The sequence below is a fragment of the Scyliorhinus torazame genome, chromosome 11 (genome assembly GCF_047496885.1).
Source record: "Scyliorhinus torazame isolate Kashiwa2021f chromosome 11, sScyTor2.1, whole genome shotgun sequence".
Classification (NCBI taxonomy): domain Eukaryota; kingdom Metazoa; phylum Chordata; class Chondrichthyes; order Carcharhiniformes; family Scyliorhinidae; genus Scyliorhinus; species Scyliorhinus torazame.
The window spans coordinates 210,214,497-210,233,248 of NC_092717.1; the positions used below are offsets into that span (position 1 = coordinate 210,214,497).

At 44.6% G+C, this 18,752-nt stretch overlaps 1 protein-coding gene across 11 annotated transcripts in view; it reads right to left on the reverse strand.

Moving 5' to 3' along the window:
* The window catches only part of adgrb1a (adhesion G protein-coupled receptor B1a), an 888,347-nt gene that overhangs the window by 37,052 nt on the left and 832,543 nt on the right, over positions 1-18,752 (reverse strand). For all 11 annotated transcript variants that reach the window (XM_072468272.1, XM_072468276.1, XM_072468275.1 and 8 more), the window contains 2 exons: positions 13,512-13,547; positions 13,317-13,421 (listed from right to left, as the gene is read on the reverse strand). In XM_072468272.1, the coding sequence (XP_072324373.1) occupies positions 13,317-13,421; positions 13,512-13,547 (141 nt within the window). The remainder of the gene's footprint in view (positions 1-13,316; positions 13,422-13,511; positions 13,548-18,752) is intronic.

Consider the following 18,752-nt stretch of genomic DNA (forward strand, 5'->3'; position numbering starts at 1 on the left):
AGACGGTTCTGTGGACATGAAAGAGACTCCAGGATGGTATGTTCACTCCCTGGTGCCAAGGTCAAGGGTGTCTCTGAACGAACACAAGGCATCCTGAAGGGGGAGGGTGAACAGCCAGAGGTGAAATACACATAGGTAATAATCACATAGGCAGGAATAGCAATGAGGTCCTGCAGAAGGAGTTGAAAGAGTTTGGCAGTAGAGGTGTAGGGGTGAGGGTTTCAGATTTCTGGACCATTGGGATTTCATCCAGGACAGGTGGGACCTGTAAAAATAGGACGGGTTGCATCTAAACTGGAGGAGCACCAATATCCTGGCTGGGAGGTTTGCAAGAGTCACTCGGGAGGACTTAAATTAGTATGGCAGGAGGTGGGAACCAGAGCGTTCGTGTAATAACTGAAGGGGAAATAGAGAACAAAAATAAGAGAACAACAACATCACCATGCCTGCTCAAACAACGTGGTCTGAAGTGCATTTGTTTCAACGGCAGAAGTTTAGCAAGTAAGGTAGATAAACATAGAGCGCGTATTAAGTACTTGGAACTGTGATGTTGTGGGTATCACAGAAATGTGGTTAAAGGAAGGGCAGGATTGGTAGCTGAATGTTGGGGGATATAGGTGCTTCAGGAGAGATAGAGGGGGATGTAAAAGAGGTGGAGGAGTAGCATTAATGATTAAGGAAAATATTACAGCTGTACTGCGGGCGGGCGCTTTGGAGGGATAATACAATGAGGCAATCTGGGTAGAGATCAGGAACAGAAAGGGGGTAATCACAATGTTGGGGGTTTATTACAGATTAGTGAAGGGGGGTCCAGCAGTGAGACCACTTAAAACTGAATAGCTGGGATGCCACTAGAGTAGTTTTACATAAATTAGTTTATTAAGGATCGAGATTAATTATCTGAGTAATCATTATTAACCATTAAACATGTATTTTTAGGACATAGCAGTAATAAGTAATCAAGCTCTGGCTACAAGCAGTGGCCATAATGCATGATGGGATTTAGGCTAGCTAACTTGACCATGTTTTTGAGACACCCAAAATGTGTGATCAGCAAATTACTAGTAAACACAAGTGTTTATCACTGGCCTTCGATATCCTCTAGAAGCGAAAAGGAAGTCACTTTTGATATCCTGGCTTTGTGAAACAATCCATAGAGTAAAGAGGATGCCAGTTCTGCCATCCTGTTCCTCATGAACAATTGGTGTACAGGATGTTGAAATGGGGAAAAAAACACTTAGGATGCTAAGACTGACGTCAGGTCTTTTGGTAAACACAACTAACAGGATGCGTTCAATCATGAGTTGATCGCAATTTTATTGGACAAGGTTTAAACATGACAGCTTCAGGGATTGCATCGTGTCCAACTGGGATGAGCTATTGATTTTTGGAAATTGTAGAATTACATAGAACATAGAACAATACAGCGCAGTACAGGCCCTTCGGCCCACGATGTTGCACCGAAACAAAAGCCATCTAACCTACACTATGCCATTATCATCCATATGTTTATCCAATAAACTTTTAAATGCCCTCAATGTTGGCGAGTTCACTACTGTAGCAGGTAGGGCATTCCACGGCCTCACTACTCTTTGCGTAAAGAACCTACCTCTGACCTCTGTCCTATATCTATTACCCCTCAGTTTAAAGTTATGTCCCCTCGTGCCAGCCATATCCATCCGCGGGAGAAGGCTCTCACTGTCCACCCTATCCAACCCCCTGATCATTTTGTATGCCTCTATTAAGTCTCCTCTTAACCTTCTTCTCTCCAACGAAAACAACCTCAAGTCCATCAGCCTTTCCTCATAAGATTTTCCCTCCATACCAGGCAACATCCTGGTAAATCTCCTCTGCACCCGCTCCAAAGCCTCCACGTCCTTCCTATAATGCGGTGACCAGAACTGTACGCAATACTCCAAATGCGGCCGTACCAGAGTTCTGTACAGCTGCAACATGACCTCCCGACTCCGGAACTCAATCCCTCTACCAATAAAGGCAAACCATCTATAGGCCTTCTTCACAACCCTATCAACCTGGGTGGCAACTTTCAGGGATCTATGTACATGGACACCTAGATCCCTCTGCTCATCCACACTTTCAAGAACTTTACCATTAGCCAAATATTCCGCATTCCTGTTATTCCTTCCAAAGTGAATCACCTCACACTTCTCTACATTAAACTCCATTTGCCACCTCTCAGCCAAGCTCTGCAGCTTACCTATATCCCTCTGTAACCTGCTACATCCTTCCACACTATCGACAACACCACCGACTTTAGTATCGTCTGCAAATTTACTCACCCACCCTTCTGCGCCTTCCTCTAGGTCATTGATAAAAATGACAAACAGCAACGGCCCCAGAACAGATCCTTGTGGTACTCCACTTGTGACTGTACTCCATTCTGAACATTTCCCATCAACCACCACCCTCTGTCTTCTTTCAGCTTGCCAATTTCTGATGCACATCTCTAAATCACCCTCAATCCCCAGCCTCCGTATTTTTTGCAATAGCCTACCGTGGGGAACCTTATCAAACGCTTTTGCTGAAATCCATATACACCACATCAACTGCTCTACCCTCGTCTACCTGTTCAGTCACCTTCTCAAAGAACTCAATAAGGTTTGTGAGGCATGACCTACCCTTCACAAAGCCATGCTGACTATCCCTGATCATATTATTCCTATCTAGATGATTATAAATCTTGCCTCTTATAATCCCCTCCAAGACTTTACCCACTACAGACGTGAGGCTCACCGGTCTATAGTTGCCGGGGTTGTCTCTGCTCCCCTTTTTGAACAAAGGGACCACATTTGCTATCCTCCAGTCCTCTGGCACCATTCCTGTAGCCAATGATGACATAAAAATCAAAGCCAAAGGTCCAGCAATCTCTTCCCTGGCCTCCCAGAGAATCCTAGGATAAATCCCATCAGGTCCCGGGGACTTATCTATTTTCAGCCTGTCCAGAATTGCCAACACCTCTTCTCTACGTACCTCAATGCCATCTATTCTATTAGCCTGGGGCTTAGCATTCTCCTCCACAACATTATCTTTTTCCTGAGTGAATACTGACGAAAAATATTAATTTAGTATCTCGCCTATCTCTTCAGACTCCACACACAATTTCCCATCCCTGTCCTTGAGTGGTCCTACTCTTTCCCTAGTCATTCGCTTATTCCTGACATACCTATAGAAAGCTTTTGGGTTTTCCTTGATCCTTCCTGCCAAATACTTCTCATGTCCCCTCCTTGCTCGTCTTAGCTCTCTCTTTAGATCCTTCCTCGCTACCTTGTAACTATCCATCGCCCCAACCGAAACTTCACACTTCATCTTCACATAGGCCTCCTTCTTCCTCTTAACAAGAGATTCCACTTCCTTGGTAAACCACGGTTCCCTCGCTCGACGCCTTCCTCCCTGTCTGACCGGTACATACTTATCAAGAACACGCAGTAGCTGATCCTTGAACAAGCTCCACTTATCCAGTGTGCCCAACACTTGCAGCCTACTTCTCCACCTTATCCCCCCCAAGTCACGTCTAATGGCATCATAATTGCCCTTCCCCCAGCTAGAACTCTTGCCCTGCAGTGTATACTTATCCCTTTCCATCATTAACGTAAACGTCACCGAATTGTGGTCACTGTCCCCAAAGTGCTCTCCTACCTCCAAATCCAACACCTGGCCTGGTTCATTACCCAAAACCAAATCCAACGTGGCCTCGCCTCTTGTTGGCCTGTCAACATATTGTTTCAGGAAACCCTCCTGCACACACTGTACAAAAAAACGACCCATCTATTGTACTCGAACTATATCTTTTCCAGTCAATATTTGGAAAGTTAAAGTCTCCCATAATAACTACCCTGTTACTTTCGGTCATATCCAGAATCATCTTCGCCATCCTTTCCTCTACATCCCTAGAACTATTAGGAGGCCTATAAAAAACTCCCAACAGGGTGACCTCTCCTTTCCTGTTTCTAACTTCAGCCCATACTACCTCGGAAGAAGAGTCCCCATCTCGCATCCTCTCCGCCACCATAATACTGCTCTTGACTAGCAGCGCCACACCGCCCCCTCTTTTGCCTCCTTCTCTGAGCTTACTAAAACACCTAAACCCCGGAACCTGCAACATCCATTCCTGAATTGATGTGGTTTTATCAATGTTCCGTAGATAGATTTTGGCATTATCCAGATCTTATCTCAGTGTACACGTAACCAAGCTTGGATTAATAAATAAGCCATCTTATCCAGATTGCTGATGTGTCTTTTGCTCTCTGTACTGAGTTGAGCCACAGGGTAGAATCCCACGTGGAAGCTGACTCAATACACAGGTCTTGAAACCGCTCGTACAAGGAGCAGATAGGTAGAGAAATTTTGGATAGGTACAAAAGTAACAGCATTGTTGTGGTAGGGGATTTTAACTTCCCCTATATTGACAGGGACTCACTTCGTGCTAGGGGCTTGGATGGGGCACAGTTTGTAAGGTGTAGTCAGGAAGGCTTCTTGGTACAAAATGTAGATAGTCCAACTAAGAAAGGGGCAGTACTGAACCTGATATTGGGGAATGAGTCTGGACAGGTAGTTGAGGTTTCAGTAGGGGAACATTTTGGGAATAGTGACCACAATTTTGTACGCTTTAGGGTACTTTTGGATATGGATGATAGTAACCCTCAGGTTAAGGTGTTAAACTAGGGACTGGCAAATTACGATAACATTAGACAAGAATTGAAGAATTTGGACATATCGGACATGTGGGAGTCTTTCAAGCAACATTTGATTATGATTCAGGAAAGTCATGTTCCTGAGAGAATGAAGGATAAGTATGGGAAGTTTAGGGAGCTTTGGATAATGAGGGATATTGTGAACCTCATCAAAAAGAAAAAGGAGGCTTTTGTATGGTCTAGAAGGATGGGAATAGTCAAAACCCTTGAGCAGTACCAAGAAAGTAGGAAGGTACTTAAGCTGGAAATTAGGAGGGCTAGGAGGGGTCATGAAAATGTCTTGCCAAGTAGGATTAAGGTGAATCCCAAAGCTTTTTATTCATATGTGAAAAGCAAGAGGGTGGCCAGGGAAAGGATTAGACCACTTTCCGACAGAGGCGGAAATCTATCTGTTGAGCCAGAGGAAATGGTCTAGGTATTAAATGAGTACTTTGCATCAGTGTTCACCAGAAAACAGACTTTGTGGAAGATGATTCTTGGATAGAGTGTGTGGATAGTCTGGGTCATGTTGACATCAAAAAGGAGGAGGTATTGGGTGTTTTAGAAGACATTAAGGTGGATAGGTCTCCTGGGCCGGATGGGATTTACCTCAGAATACTGAGGGAAGCAAGGGAGGAAATTGCTGGGGTCTTGCCTGACATCTTTATATCCTCATTGGCTGAAGTGAGATCCTAGAGGACTGGAGAATAACTTATGTGGTACTGCTGTTTAAGAAAGGTAGCAGGGATAATCCTGGAAACTATAGGCCGTGAGTCTCACTTCGGTAGTAGGTAAATTATTGGAGAGAATTCTCAGGGTCAGGATTTATACCATTTTGCAAACAATTGGACTCATCAGCAATAGACAGCATGGCTTTGTGAAGGGGAGGTAGTGCCTTACCAACTTGATCGAGTTTTTTGAGGAGGTGACAATGATTATTGATGAGGGGAGGGCAGTGGATGATGTTTACATGGACTTCAATAAAGCCTTTGACAAGGTGCCTCATGGCAGACTGGTACAAAAGGTGAAGTCACACGGGATCAGAGGGGAGGTGATAAGATTGATACAGAACTGGCTCGGTCACAGAAGGCAGAGGGGTTGCAGTAGAAGGGTGTTTTTCTGAATGGAAGGTTATGACTAGTGGTGTTTCACAGGGATCGGTGCTGGGATCTCTGTTGTTTGTAGTATACATAAACAATTTGGAGGAAAATGTAGCTGGTTCTGATTAGTAAGTTCGCGGATGACACCAAGGTTGGTGAGTGGCAGATAGTGTTGAGAATTGTCAGAGGATACTGTAGGATACAGATAGGTTGGAGACTTGGGCAGACAAATGGCAAATTGAGTTTAATCTGGACAACTGTGAGGTAATGCATTTTGGTAGGTCCAACATAGAGGGGAAATATACAGTAAATGGCAAAACTCTTAGGAATATAGAAAGTCAGAGAGATCTGGGCGTGCAGGTCCACAAATCTTTGAAAGTGTCAACACAAGTGGACAAGGTCGTCAAGGAAGAAAATAGAATGCTTCCCTTCATTGGACGCGGCATCGAGTATAAAAACTGGCAAGTCATGGTACAGTTGTATAGAATGTTGGTAAGGCTGCACTTGGAATATTGTGCACAATTCTGGTCGCCACACTACCAGACATATGTAGAGGCTTTGGAGAGGGTGCAGAGGAGGTTTACCAGGATGTTACCTGGTCTGGAGGGTGTTAGCTATTTATAGAGGCTGATTAGACATGGACTGTTTTCATTAGAACGACGGAGGTTGAGGGGCGACCTGATAGAGGGGCATGGAAAGAGTGGATGGACAGGCACTCTTTCCCTGAGTGGAGGGGTCAGTCACTAGGGGGCATTGGTTTAAAGTCCGTGGGCAAAGTTCAGAGGAGATGTGCGATGCATGTTTTTTACACAGTGGGTGGTGTGTGCCTGGAATGCTGCCAGGGGAGGTTGTGGAAGCAGCTACATTAAGGGCGTTGAAAGGATGGATCTAGAGGGATACGGCACTTGGAAGTATTGACGGTTTTGGTCAAGGGTGGTATCATGACCGGTACAGGCTTAGAGGGCCGAAGGGCCTGTTCCTATGCTGTATTTTTCTTTGTATGTTTGCATCCACGGATGGTCCTGGAATAGTGAGTAGTTGAGGCGCTATGTCACATGACCTATTTATATGCTATTTTCACATTTAGTCCATATCTTCTGCTTGAATACCATCTGCAGGATAAACACTGCACCTATATCTCAAATTGGATGGATTGGATTTCCCAGTTGTCAGGTGTTCCCGAACATCCAGTGAAAATGTCAGAGTATAACCTACCCCCATTCTGACAGGTGGTCCCACAGTCATTTAATACTTGGAGGGGCATTCATGGTCTCGGTAAGATTTTCGCCAATCAAATGCCTGGCAGCTCTCAGGTCCCAGCAAGGCTACCAGGAGTGGGACTGCATCCGGCCCCCAACACTGAGGGGACAGCAGCTGCATGGAGGGATGTGGTTGGAGGGGTGTGTCATGTTAGAGGGGTGAAGGGTGGGGTGCAGGGCCAGGGAGGAGGTATACCTTGCAGACACAGGCCATGAGGGAGGGGGGCCTCCGATTGAAAAGGGAGACCGACATAAGAGACAACTGTCTTCCCCCGCCTTTCCTGCTCAAAGCCTGAGCTGTGTAACCAGCCAGGCTTCCTGCTCATTGCTGACCTTCATCCGTTGCAGGAAAAATTTGAGTGTGGCAGGGAATGGTCCTCAAGTGGGTAATTAGCAGCATTAGGGACTCAATTTGGACAAGGGACAGCAGGTCACCTGATACTTCATTCACCGCTCGTGAAATTGTGACGAGGGTGGGGGCAGAAAGGTAGGCAGCAGGAAAGGCACCTACGATAGTTTATGAGCTCCTCTGTCTGCAAACCCGCCTCTAGGGCAGCATAAATAGATAGATTGCAAACAGATCTCGCGACTCAAAATTGGGCATCCATGAGGCACTGTGGGCCATCAGGATCATAGATCATAGAATTTACAGTGCAGAAGGAGGCCATTTAGCCCATCGAGTCTGCATCGGCTCTTGGAAAGAGCACCCTACCCAAGGCCAACACCGCCACCCTATCCCATAACCCAGTAACCCCAACCAACACTAAGGGCAATTTTGGACACTAAGGGCAATTTATCATGGCCAATCCACCTAACCTGCACATCTTTGGACTGTGAGAGGAAACCGGAGCACCCAGAGGAAACCCACGCACACACGGGGAGGATGTGCAGACTCCACACAGACAGTGACCCAAGCTGGAATCGAACCTGGGACCCTGGAGCTGTGAAGCAATAGTGCTATCCACAAGGCTACCGTGCTGCCCCAGGAACAGAATTGTACAAACCTCAATCTCCACCCTATCCCTGTAACCCAATAACCCCACCCACTCCTTTTGAACACTAAGGGCAATTTCGCATGGCCAATCCACCTAACCTGCACATCATTATACCGCATCATTATACTGTGGAAGGAAACCGGAGCTCCATGAGGAAACTCACGCTGACATGGGGAGAATGTACAAACTCCACACAGACAGACACCCAAGGCTAGAATTTAACCCAGGTCCCTGGCACTGTGATGCAGCAGTGCCAACCATATCTCTCAACTTGTCAGGAGAAGTTGGACAGGACAATGGAGTTACAAAAATGCAGGCTTCCTAAGGAACAAGATACAATCCAGATGACTAGAAAATTGGGGCTGAAAGAATACCTAAGACGACTGGAGTTAAGAGAACCAAGACCAGGCCATTTTCACAAGAATTCAAGGACGCGTAAACAGTGGCTGGTTTAGCACAGTGGGCTAAACAGCTGGCTTGTAATGCAGAACAATGCCAGCAGCGCGGGTTCAATTCCCGGACCGGCCTCCGAGAACAGGCACCGGAATGTGGCGACGAGGGGCTTTTCACAGCAACTTCATTGAAGCCTACTTGTGACAATAATCAATTATTATTCTTAACAGTGTTCCGACTTAGAGACAATCAAAATAACCACATTTAAAGTGGAAAAGCAGACTTTCTTTTAAAATTTAGAGTACCCAGTTCATTTTTCCAATTCAGGGACAATTTAGCATGGCCAATCCAACTACCCTTCACATTTTTTTCGGTTGTGGGGGCGAAACCCACACAAACACGGGAGAATGTGAAAACTCCACATGGACAGTGACCCAGAGCCGGGATCGAACCTGGGACTTGGCGACGTGAGGCAGCAGTGCGTACCACTGCGCCACTGTGCTGCCCTCACGGGAAAGCAGACTTTAGAGGTAAATCAAACATTTGATGCCATTTTAATGAGAATCTGTGAATCGAGACTTAAAGCAATTGTGAACAGTTTGTACAGCAATCAAGACAAAGGAATCCCAAAGGGGATGGTGTAAATACTGGACTAGATTCGCTGAAAGTGGAGTGGAACATTTGTTTAAAAGTGTGATGTGTAAAACCTGGATAGGAGTTCGGAATGCAACCACTAATGGAAAGCATTATTGTGGACGAGAATTTTAAAGTGTGTGTTTGGGAGTGGAATTCGGTAACTCTCATGTGACAATCATCTGGGGGGATTCTGAGGAGAAATCCATAACCACTAACCTGGGTTCAGAGTGGAGTGTGTGTATTTAACCACAGTCATTGTGTATGCTTAAAAGGGACTTTGTGTGTTAATGAGACCACTGTACCTTAGATGCACTTTATAATCCATGTTGATCTTTAAATATGTGTGTATTTGTTAAGATAAGGGAGGAGTAAAGGATTGTTGTATTATAATCCAATTTTTTCATGTTTAATAAATGTTCTATCCTTGTTGTTCAAACTAATTAGCGGTCCTGTAAAAACATTCCTTTGACCAAGAGTTCCATTCTGGGAACTTCCTGTCCAGTTACAACACCAACTGGGATCATAACACTTTATTGAAAACCATTTCATATTAATGAATATTCAAGGCACGCAAATGTCTTATAAGTAGGAATGTACCACAGGCCAGCGTAATGCTCGACATGCTACAAGCAGACCGCTGATTATATCTCTGCATCACAGCCTGCCTCTGGGAAATGGAAAATTAGCATCCTGCTTAAGTAAGTCATGTTTTCCTTTGCCTCCATGGTCGACCCTTTAAATTGCCCCTTTGCATTTAATTTGGCAGCAAATGAGAAACAAATGCATTCAGATTTATGACTGTGGCATGCAGCAGGCAACGGTAGTTTTACTGGCGGATTTGGAGTGATTGAGAATTGCTTGTCCTGTTTTGGAGCTTTGCTGGACCAGGGGAGCGGGGGCTGAGCTGTTGCATTGACCTCAGGTGACAGTTGTCCACAGAGACCCGAGTACGGCAGTCTGAGGGAGGGAGGTCAGGTCATGATTACCCCAAGAAGTGTCATGGGGAAACAAAGGGAAGCAGCTGGATGATGGAGGGAAGGATGAAGGCAGCACATGCATGATAGTGACTGTCGCATCATTGACTGAGGGCAGCTCAATGGTGAGATTGGGCGAGTCAAGTGTAACCAGGGGAAGGTCACGGATAATAGCAGGGGGGGCCGGAGGGTCGAGGGGGACCAACAGTTGGCAAGTCGAGTGCGATCAAGGTCAAGTCTAGGGTACCAGGGTGTGGCTTGAGGGTGCCCAGGGCAACTCTAACTTGACAAACGTTGATCAAGTGTGATGTTGGGTGGCCCGGGGGTCACAGAGGACAGAATTATGGTAATTGATAGAGGAACAAAGGTGTTGGAGAGGAAGTCAAAGGTGACCAAGGGTAGGTGCATGGTGATGGCTTGCAGTTCCAGAGATCCAAGTGTGGCAGCTGGGGAAGGGGCAGGAAGTGGACGGCTGCCCAGGTTCCATTTAAAATAAGGCACACGTATCTTCAATCACCAGGAGATAACGGCAGAGTCAGAGACTTCCTGCCCACCCCACAACTGGCCTGCCCTTTGCCTACGCATAGCTAATCAGAAGACTGCTGTGTGATTACATGCGGCCAGTCGCCCTTCCCTCCAAGTGGCAATCCCACTCACTTCAAGCTCCACCATCAGGACACTCTCCACTACTACAAGATTCTGCCATCACCTTAGATTCTGCATCAAAGTCTCTGCAGTGAGACTTGAGTCCATGGCCTTCTGCTACCACTGAGCATGAGATGACATGTCCAGTTTTATATCCAGAACATGCTCAGTAAAGAATTGATTCATTGGCTTTTGCATCAGCTCATAAATGCCAACAAACATATATGATTAAAAAATATTCTGAAGAAACAGCACAGCTTTTGATTGCTTTGCCCAGAGTACATTCTCAGTCAAGACACAGGTGTAGAAGAGCTTCCCCTTCTCTCGGATCAAAGCAATTTGATCTTCTCAACAACTGCTTGGTTGCTCAACTATTTACTTATGTTTCATAAACATTTAACACCATTCCTGCGTAACACTTCGTTGGTGCAAACTGTTCTCCACCTACCTATTAGATGGGTTTTGCATTGTGTGTGGATCAATCAACCACAATTCAGATCCTTTTGCTGTCAATCAATCCCAAATCACCAGCTTGGTTGACTTAAAAAGACCTGCGCTTGGGTAGCACTTTTCACAAACACCAGACACCTCAAAGTAGTTTACAGTCAATTAGGTACAAATTGAATAGCAGTCACTGTAACATAGGAAACGTGGCAGCTAGCATTCAAACCAACAAGGTAAATCTATTTTTGTGTGATGTTGATTGAGGGATAAATATTGGCCAGGATATCAGTTTTGACTCCCCTGCTCGTCTTTGAGTTAGTGTCAAAGGGGTCTTCTACAATCTATATCCAACCGAGCTGCCCGATGGGACCTTGGTTTAAATTTCATCCAAAAGACAGCAATTCTGAGTGTAGAGTTCCCTCAGCACTGCACTGGACAGTCAGCCCTGAGTTAAGCTGATTTTAGTTGACTTTACCAATGAAATATAAAAGCAGATGCTTTAAATTAAAATACGTGCAATGAATATGATTGCTTCAGGACCTCGTGAAAGTGTGTATCACACAACAAAGAAAGTAAAAACTGAAAAAAAGTTTCATAATAGTTCAGGTATCCAATGACAGCATGGTCCATGCGGAGTTTGTACATTCTCCCCGTGTTTGCGTGGGTTTCGACCATACAACCCCAAAGATGTGCAAGGTAGGTGGATTGAACATGATAATTTGCCCCTTAATTGGAAAAAATGAATTGGGTCCTCAAAATATATTTTAAAAAAAGTTCAGGTATCCAATTACATTTTTGTTCTTGAAATTTCTTCCCAAACAGTTAAGGAATCCTCATCCCCTCTCTCCCTGATGTAGCTTGTTGCGATGCGACTGAGACTGGTCAAAAGCAAGATGGTGGTTTGGATTGAGGCCTTAGTAAAACTTAGAGCAACACATTCCCAAAGAGAGATCATGTTTTACAAATAATTTTACATGAAGTGACATGGTGTGTAGCTGAGGTTTGAGCAATTGATGTAGTCTACGTGGAGATCAGTAAGGTTTTTGACAAGGTCCTGAATGGGAGAATGGTCAAGAAGGCAAGAGTCAATAGGATCGAGGGAAATTTGGCAAAGTGGATCCAAAATTGGCTCCCTGGCAGGAGGCAGAGGGTCATAGTTGAAGATTGTCTTTATGACTGGTAGACTGTATCCAATGGTGTTCCGCAGGGATCGGTGCTGGGCCCCTTGTTGTTTGTCGTGTATATTAACGATCTGGATGCGAATGTAGGAGGTATGATCATTAAGATGACACAAAAATTGGTGGTATGGTAAATAGTGAGGATGAAAGTCTTAGATTACAGGATGATATAGATGGGTTGGTTAGATTGGCAGAACAGTGGCAGAAAGGAGGTTATGATGGAGCTGTATAAAATACTGGTTAGGCCACAGCTGGAGTACTGTGTGCATTTCTGGTCACCACACTATCGGAAGTAATGATGTGGAGATGGCAGCGTTGGACTGGGGTAGGCACAGTAAGAAGCCTTACAACACCAGGTTAAAGTCCAACAGGTTTGTTTGGAATCACTAGCTTTCGGACCGTAGCTCCTTCATCAGTTGGAAGGAAATGATTGCACTTGAGAGGGTGCAGAGGAGATTCACCTGGGTGTTGCCTGGGCTGGATCTTTTCAGCTATCAAGAGAAACTGGATAGACTGCGATTGTTTTCCCTGGAGCATAGAGGGCTCAGGAGGATCTGACTGAGTTGTGTAAAATTATGAGGGCATAGATTGGGTGGATAGGAAGGTACTTTTCCCCTCAGCAGAGGCATCAATAACCAGGGCGCATAGAGGGGATGTGAGGAAAAACCTTTACACCCAGAGGGCGGATGGAATACGCCGCCTGAAAGGATGGTAGAGACGGGAACCCTCACAACATTTATGAAGGATTTAGATGAGCACTTGAAATGCCATCGCATACAAGGCTATGGACCAAGTGTCCGATAATGGGATTAGAGTAGATAGGTGCTTGATGGCTGGTGCGGACGCGATGGGCCGAAGGGCCTCTTTCCATGTTGTAAAAACTCTTTAACTGAATTGCAATGTTTAAAAAAAAAAGGTAGACTTCACTGGGACCTTTTGCCTAGTGGGCATCCCCCAAAATGTAACTGGAATCATTCTGGATTAGAAATATCCATTCTTACTTTGCTGTCTATTGTGGGAGATTCTCTATCTTTCTCAGCATGCTGAAGCTTCCTGTTCAGATCCTGAAACATGTCTTGATGCCGTTTTCTTGTGTGCATTATTTTCTGGAAATAAAAACCACGATGTCAGTGAAATGCAGCTGAGATACACTGGGTACAGAGTCAGTGTTTAACCAGAGCAAAGAAAGGGCTCACCTCAAAATCTAACTCAGCATACCTAGATTTTCTTCTCTAGAAATCAAAAAAAGTAGACAATTAGCAGCACCATTCAAAAATGAACATCAGATCATGGGGCAGATGCCAATGTAAACATGAAACTTAATTATATTTTAAAAGGACAATGTAACATTTCTTCATTATCATTAATGTGCCTCATGCACTAATTATCATGTTTGCCCTAAATATGGCAATCTCGTTCAGAACTGCCACAGGATGGCTGATGTTGGAAACTCAATAATGTAACACTGCTACAGCAAGAGGCACTTTAACGACGTTAGAACTGAAACACTTTGTCGGTACAGAACTCGACGCTGCGTCTAATTGCGTTAGACCCGACCTGGAAATGTTTCATGCTGACACTGAATGCCTGAAATGGAAAGCGTCAAATTAACATTCTTGACAAAACACAGAAAACAAAAACGTTCAAATGTGAAGAGTTATTGGAGTCGTACTTCTTAAAACGAGAAAACATTACAAACACGTTTCATTTGTTCACAGTCACATAACAAAGACATAAATCATTCTGAAAATGCTTGTGGTACCGTTTGCAGCAGGTATCACTCTGAGGATAATGCCACTCCTGTACCAAAAAAGTTTAGCCAAACACTTACTCGTGAAGAAAGTGCTTTCTTGCCAATGCTTTAGGTCAAAACACATTGATCGATGTAAAAAGGACTGCATTATGTCAACAGATCTGGCTTTGGACTGGGAAGAAAAATCGAAGTGTAAGGCAGCTCGCATGGTTCCAAAATAGTATTTCGAATGATGAACAAGAATGCTCCAACATTAGTTATTTACTTTAGTTTTATTTTGGATTGAACCAATACTTCAGCTATTATTCGCAGCCTCTGACAGTTTGACACAACCACACTAACGGACTTAAATTCTGCTTGGTGATTCATTGACAGAATCTATTTTACTGGATTTGAGGGGAAATTGTAATTCTCTCAGGATCGCTTATTTGTTTGACACTCGCTGCCAAAAGTGAAACCTTCAATTACAGAAATATTTGAATGCAAAACAATGAAATAGCTAAACTATGATAGAAGCTTTTAGTTGCATTGTTTCTAGCCTGCTTAGAAAGTTGACAATATGACAATGGTGCTGCAATTAATTCCAATACAGAGCGAAAGACTGCTGAAAGTGGACTTATAATTCACTTCACTCACGCCAATCAAAACAGCATTAATACATTCTTCAAAGATTCAGTATTGGTAATTGTGCCCATCATTCACACAAGTTAAAGTTTGAACTTTCCAATCAGCTTTCTCTTTTAGAGGACACCCTACATGATTGTGACCTTGATACACCACCCCATCTCATTTCTGCCACGTCTGACATGGGCTGACCATACTATCCTGTTCCAGTATCTCTTATTCATTGTCCAGCTGAATGGGACTGCCCTTGCCTAATTCCACATTTTACCAATTCAGATGCAATCAGAGAATCTACCCTAAAGGTTTATTTTCTTAACCCAGAACCAAGGGTCCTCAAGAATCCATCTTTAACCTCCTCCAATTTCTCATCTTGACATCATCCAAAAACATGAAGTCAAATTTCATGTGTGGATTGATGACACATAACTCCACCTCACCACCTCTACTGTTGTCCCATCCACTGTTCGTATTGTTGGGGTTGCTTATCTAGCTGCTGCTTATCCAATGAGCTGCACCTTCCTCAAATTAAATATTGGGAAGACCAAAGCCATTGACTTCGGCCCTTACCAAAAGATCCATTTCCCTGGTTCTGATTCAATTCAAATCCTTGGCCAGGATTTTCTGGTCACGGAGGACGGGTGATTTGATGGCACAGTGGGTAGAACTGCTGCCTTACAGCGCCAGTGACCCGGAATCAATTTTCGCCTTGGGTGACTGTGTGGAGTTTGCATATCCTCCCCATGTCTGCCTGGGTTTCTACTGGGTGCACCAGCTTTCTCCCACAGTCCAAAGGTGAGCAGGTTAGGTGGATCGACCATGATGAATGCCCAGGGTTACAGGAATATGGCAAGGGAGTGGGCCGAGGTGGAGTGCTCTTTTGGAGGGTTAGTACAGCCTCGATGGGCAGAATGGCCACCTTCTTCACTGTAGGGATTAAATAGCTCTCCTTTCACCCATGCCAATGCCCACTGCTGGAGGGACTGATCAGTTACGAGAGGACACAAGTTCAAGGAGAGGGGCAGGAGGTTTAGGGGGTGGATTTGAGGAAAAACGCTTTTACCCAGGTGGTGACGGTCAGGAATGCACTGCCTGGGAGGGTGGTTGAGGCCGGTTGCCTCACATCCTTTAAAAAGTACCTGGATCAGTTCTTGGCACATCATAACATTAAAGGCTGTGGGCCAAGTGCTGGCAAATGAGGTGCGGTAGGTAGGTCAGGGTTTTTCATGTGCCACTGCAGACTCGATGGGCTGAAAGACTTCTTCTGCACTGTATTATTCTGTGATTCTGTGACTGGAAAAATCCCACCCTCAACAAGCCTATTTGCAAACTTAGAGCGGCACGGTGGCACAGTGGTTAGCACTGCTGCTTCCCAGCGCCAGGGACCCAGGTACGATTCCGACCTTGGGCAACTGTCTGTGTGGAGTTTGCACATTCTTCCCATGATACGTTTCCTCTGGATGTTCTGGTTTCCTCCCATGATCGAAAGAGTGCAGGTTAGGTGGATTAGTTTCGCTAAATTGCTCCTAGGTGGGGTCGCAAGGATTGGGTGGGGGATTGGGCCTGCGTTGGGGTGCTCTTTCAGAGGGTCGGTGCAGACATGATGGGCCAAATGGCCTCCGTCTGCACTGTAGGGATTCTATGATTAGCATCTTATTTAATCCGGAGTTGAGATTCTGATCCCATATATTCTCTCCATCACAAAGACAGCCTATTTCCACCTCTGTAACGCCACCCACCTCTGCTCCTGCCTCAGTTTCTGTTGAAAGCATGATCTATGTTTTTGTTATTTCCTGACACAACTGTCCTAACCCTGACCTGTTCAGCCTTACATCTTCATCAACTTTCATAAGCTTCCATCCAGTTGAACTCAACCAAATCTCTGCAGCTCACATCAAGTTTCCCTCACCTGTCCTCATCCTTTGCTCGCTTACTTACACTGGATCCCAGACGGCCAACAGCTCAATTTGAAATTCCAATGCACACTTTCAGATTTTTCCCTTACTTCATTCATCCTCTGTCCCCTCCTCCAGACTGACAACTCTCCTGGAACCCTCTCCAACTCTGGACTCTTCCACCTCACCATTCCCTTAGCCCGCCACTGGTGGCTGTGCTTTCATGTGGCTAGGCCTGGGATTCTTTCCCTAAACCCTGGAGTTTTCCTACCTCTCTCTTCTTTCCTTTAGGACCCTCCTTGGAACAAACTTTTAAATCAACTGTCCTATTTTATCCCTTTTCGGTTCAGCATCGGCGTTGTCCAGTTACACACCTGTGACGCGTACTGTGACACTTTCCTACATTAATGGTGCTAATAAAATGCAAGTTGTTGTTGTAATAGAAGCCAGGCCTAGGATCAGTCGGAAGTTAAACTAATTTCTATCTCAGGGAACGTGAACCAAATATGTGATTTTTCCACTTGTACCACTGATATTTACAGCACTTTGTGAAATGCAGATCAGTCTGTACATGAATGAATAGCTAAAACTGAAACAGAAACCTTTCATCAGAGTAATGTCGAAAAGTTCGATCTGAAGGAGGTTGCATGAACTGTGAATTCAGTGTTGAGTAAGAATGATAACGTTAAAGAAAGAGGACAACACCAACGCCAAACAGAGCAGTGGGAATCTGCCTGCCTTGCTTTAGAGCAAAGAGGATAATTTTTAAAGTAGAATCGTGGAGAGAGAATAGTCGCAGGGACAGGTTAAGCATGCTGGCATCACAAGCATTCATTGATGGACTGCCCTTTCATAATCCAAGGATGTGCAGGCTCGGTGAGGTTACGGGGATATGGTGGGGGAGTGCTCTTTCAACGGGTCGGTGCAAACCCGATGGGCCGAATGGCCTCCTTCTGCATGGTAGGGTTTCAAAACTTTGCTCGAGGTTTTTAGGAAAATATCCACATTGCTGCCGTACTTTGTAAATCTTTCAAATGAGGTGTTTCAGTGGGAGATTCAAGTTTTGCGCCATTCATGCTGTTTCCGCTGGTTTTCTGCCAATTTTGTCTACCAGGTTTGGGGAATCTCCATCAAGATTTCGCACCATGATATCAGATAGAGTTCATTCTTAGCTCTACTTTACAAAGAAGATGAGAAAAGGTGACTGAGAAAGGATGTTACAGTTAACTGTAAGAATCCTTGGTAATCTCTGCAGCACGTTTTCTTCCTAATTAACGGGAATCAGCCCAAATACTACACTTGTTTAATTTGGTATATCAAATTTATTTTCAAAGCTGTTTGTTAAGCATGCTCTGGGTAAAATCAGCTGAGCAGTGACTTGATGGGAATGGTGGTTTGGGCCTTCATTAACCAAATGTTTCATTGGCCCAAAAGGTGTAAAAGAGGCCAATTGGTCAAAAAAAACCAACAACGGTAATCCAGCATAGAGTAAGAAGAGACGATTGCAGTGAATGAACAGGGAGATGTTCAGCTCCCAGAGGTCCAGATAGTGCTCAGGAAAACAACAGTGCCTCGAATCCTAAACTGGAACCAATAAAAAAAAATTAATTTACTATCGCGTCTTTGCTCTGGGACCTCCTGAGGACGTGAAAGGTGGAATCAAAATGTAATTTGTGTTCCTGTGTAAGTAGACAATGTTGGGAACAGGACAGTGAAAGAACATTTACCCTAAACACAGAGTGAAGGAACAAAGAGGTATTTGTGTGTGAGAAATGGGAGTGCAGGCAGGTAGGAGCTTGGAGTCAAAGGGGCATTGAATGCAAAAACTTGATACTGAATTTGTACAAGGCATTCGTCAAGCTATATTTGGAATACCGTGAGAAGTCCTTGGAACCCCTTCATAGGATGCATAAAACAAGAAAGTCGTGAAAAAGGTGCAATGGACATTCATTGGAATTGCACAGGGAATGCCAGATAATAGGTTATGAAGAAAACTCGGTTGCTTGAAAACTTGGTAGATTTCACAATGGATCAGAGAAGGTCAAGGAGGGATTTCATAGTAACTTTCAAAATTAAGAGACGTTTACAGCAATAATTAAAACGTATTCCCAATGCTCGGCAGATGGATAATAAAGAGGCACAAACTCTAACTGTTCACCAGAAAATTG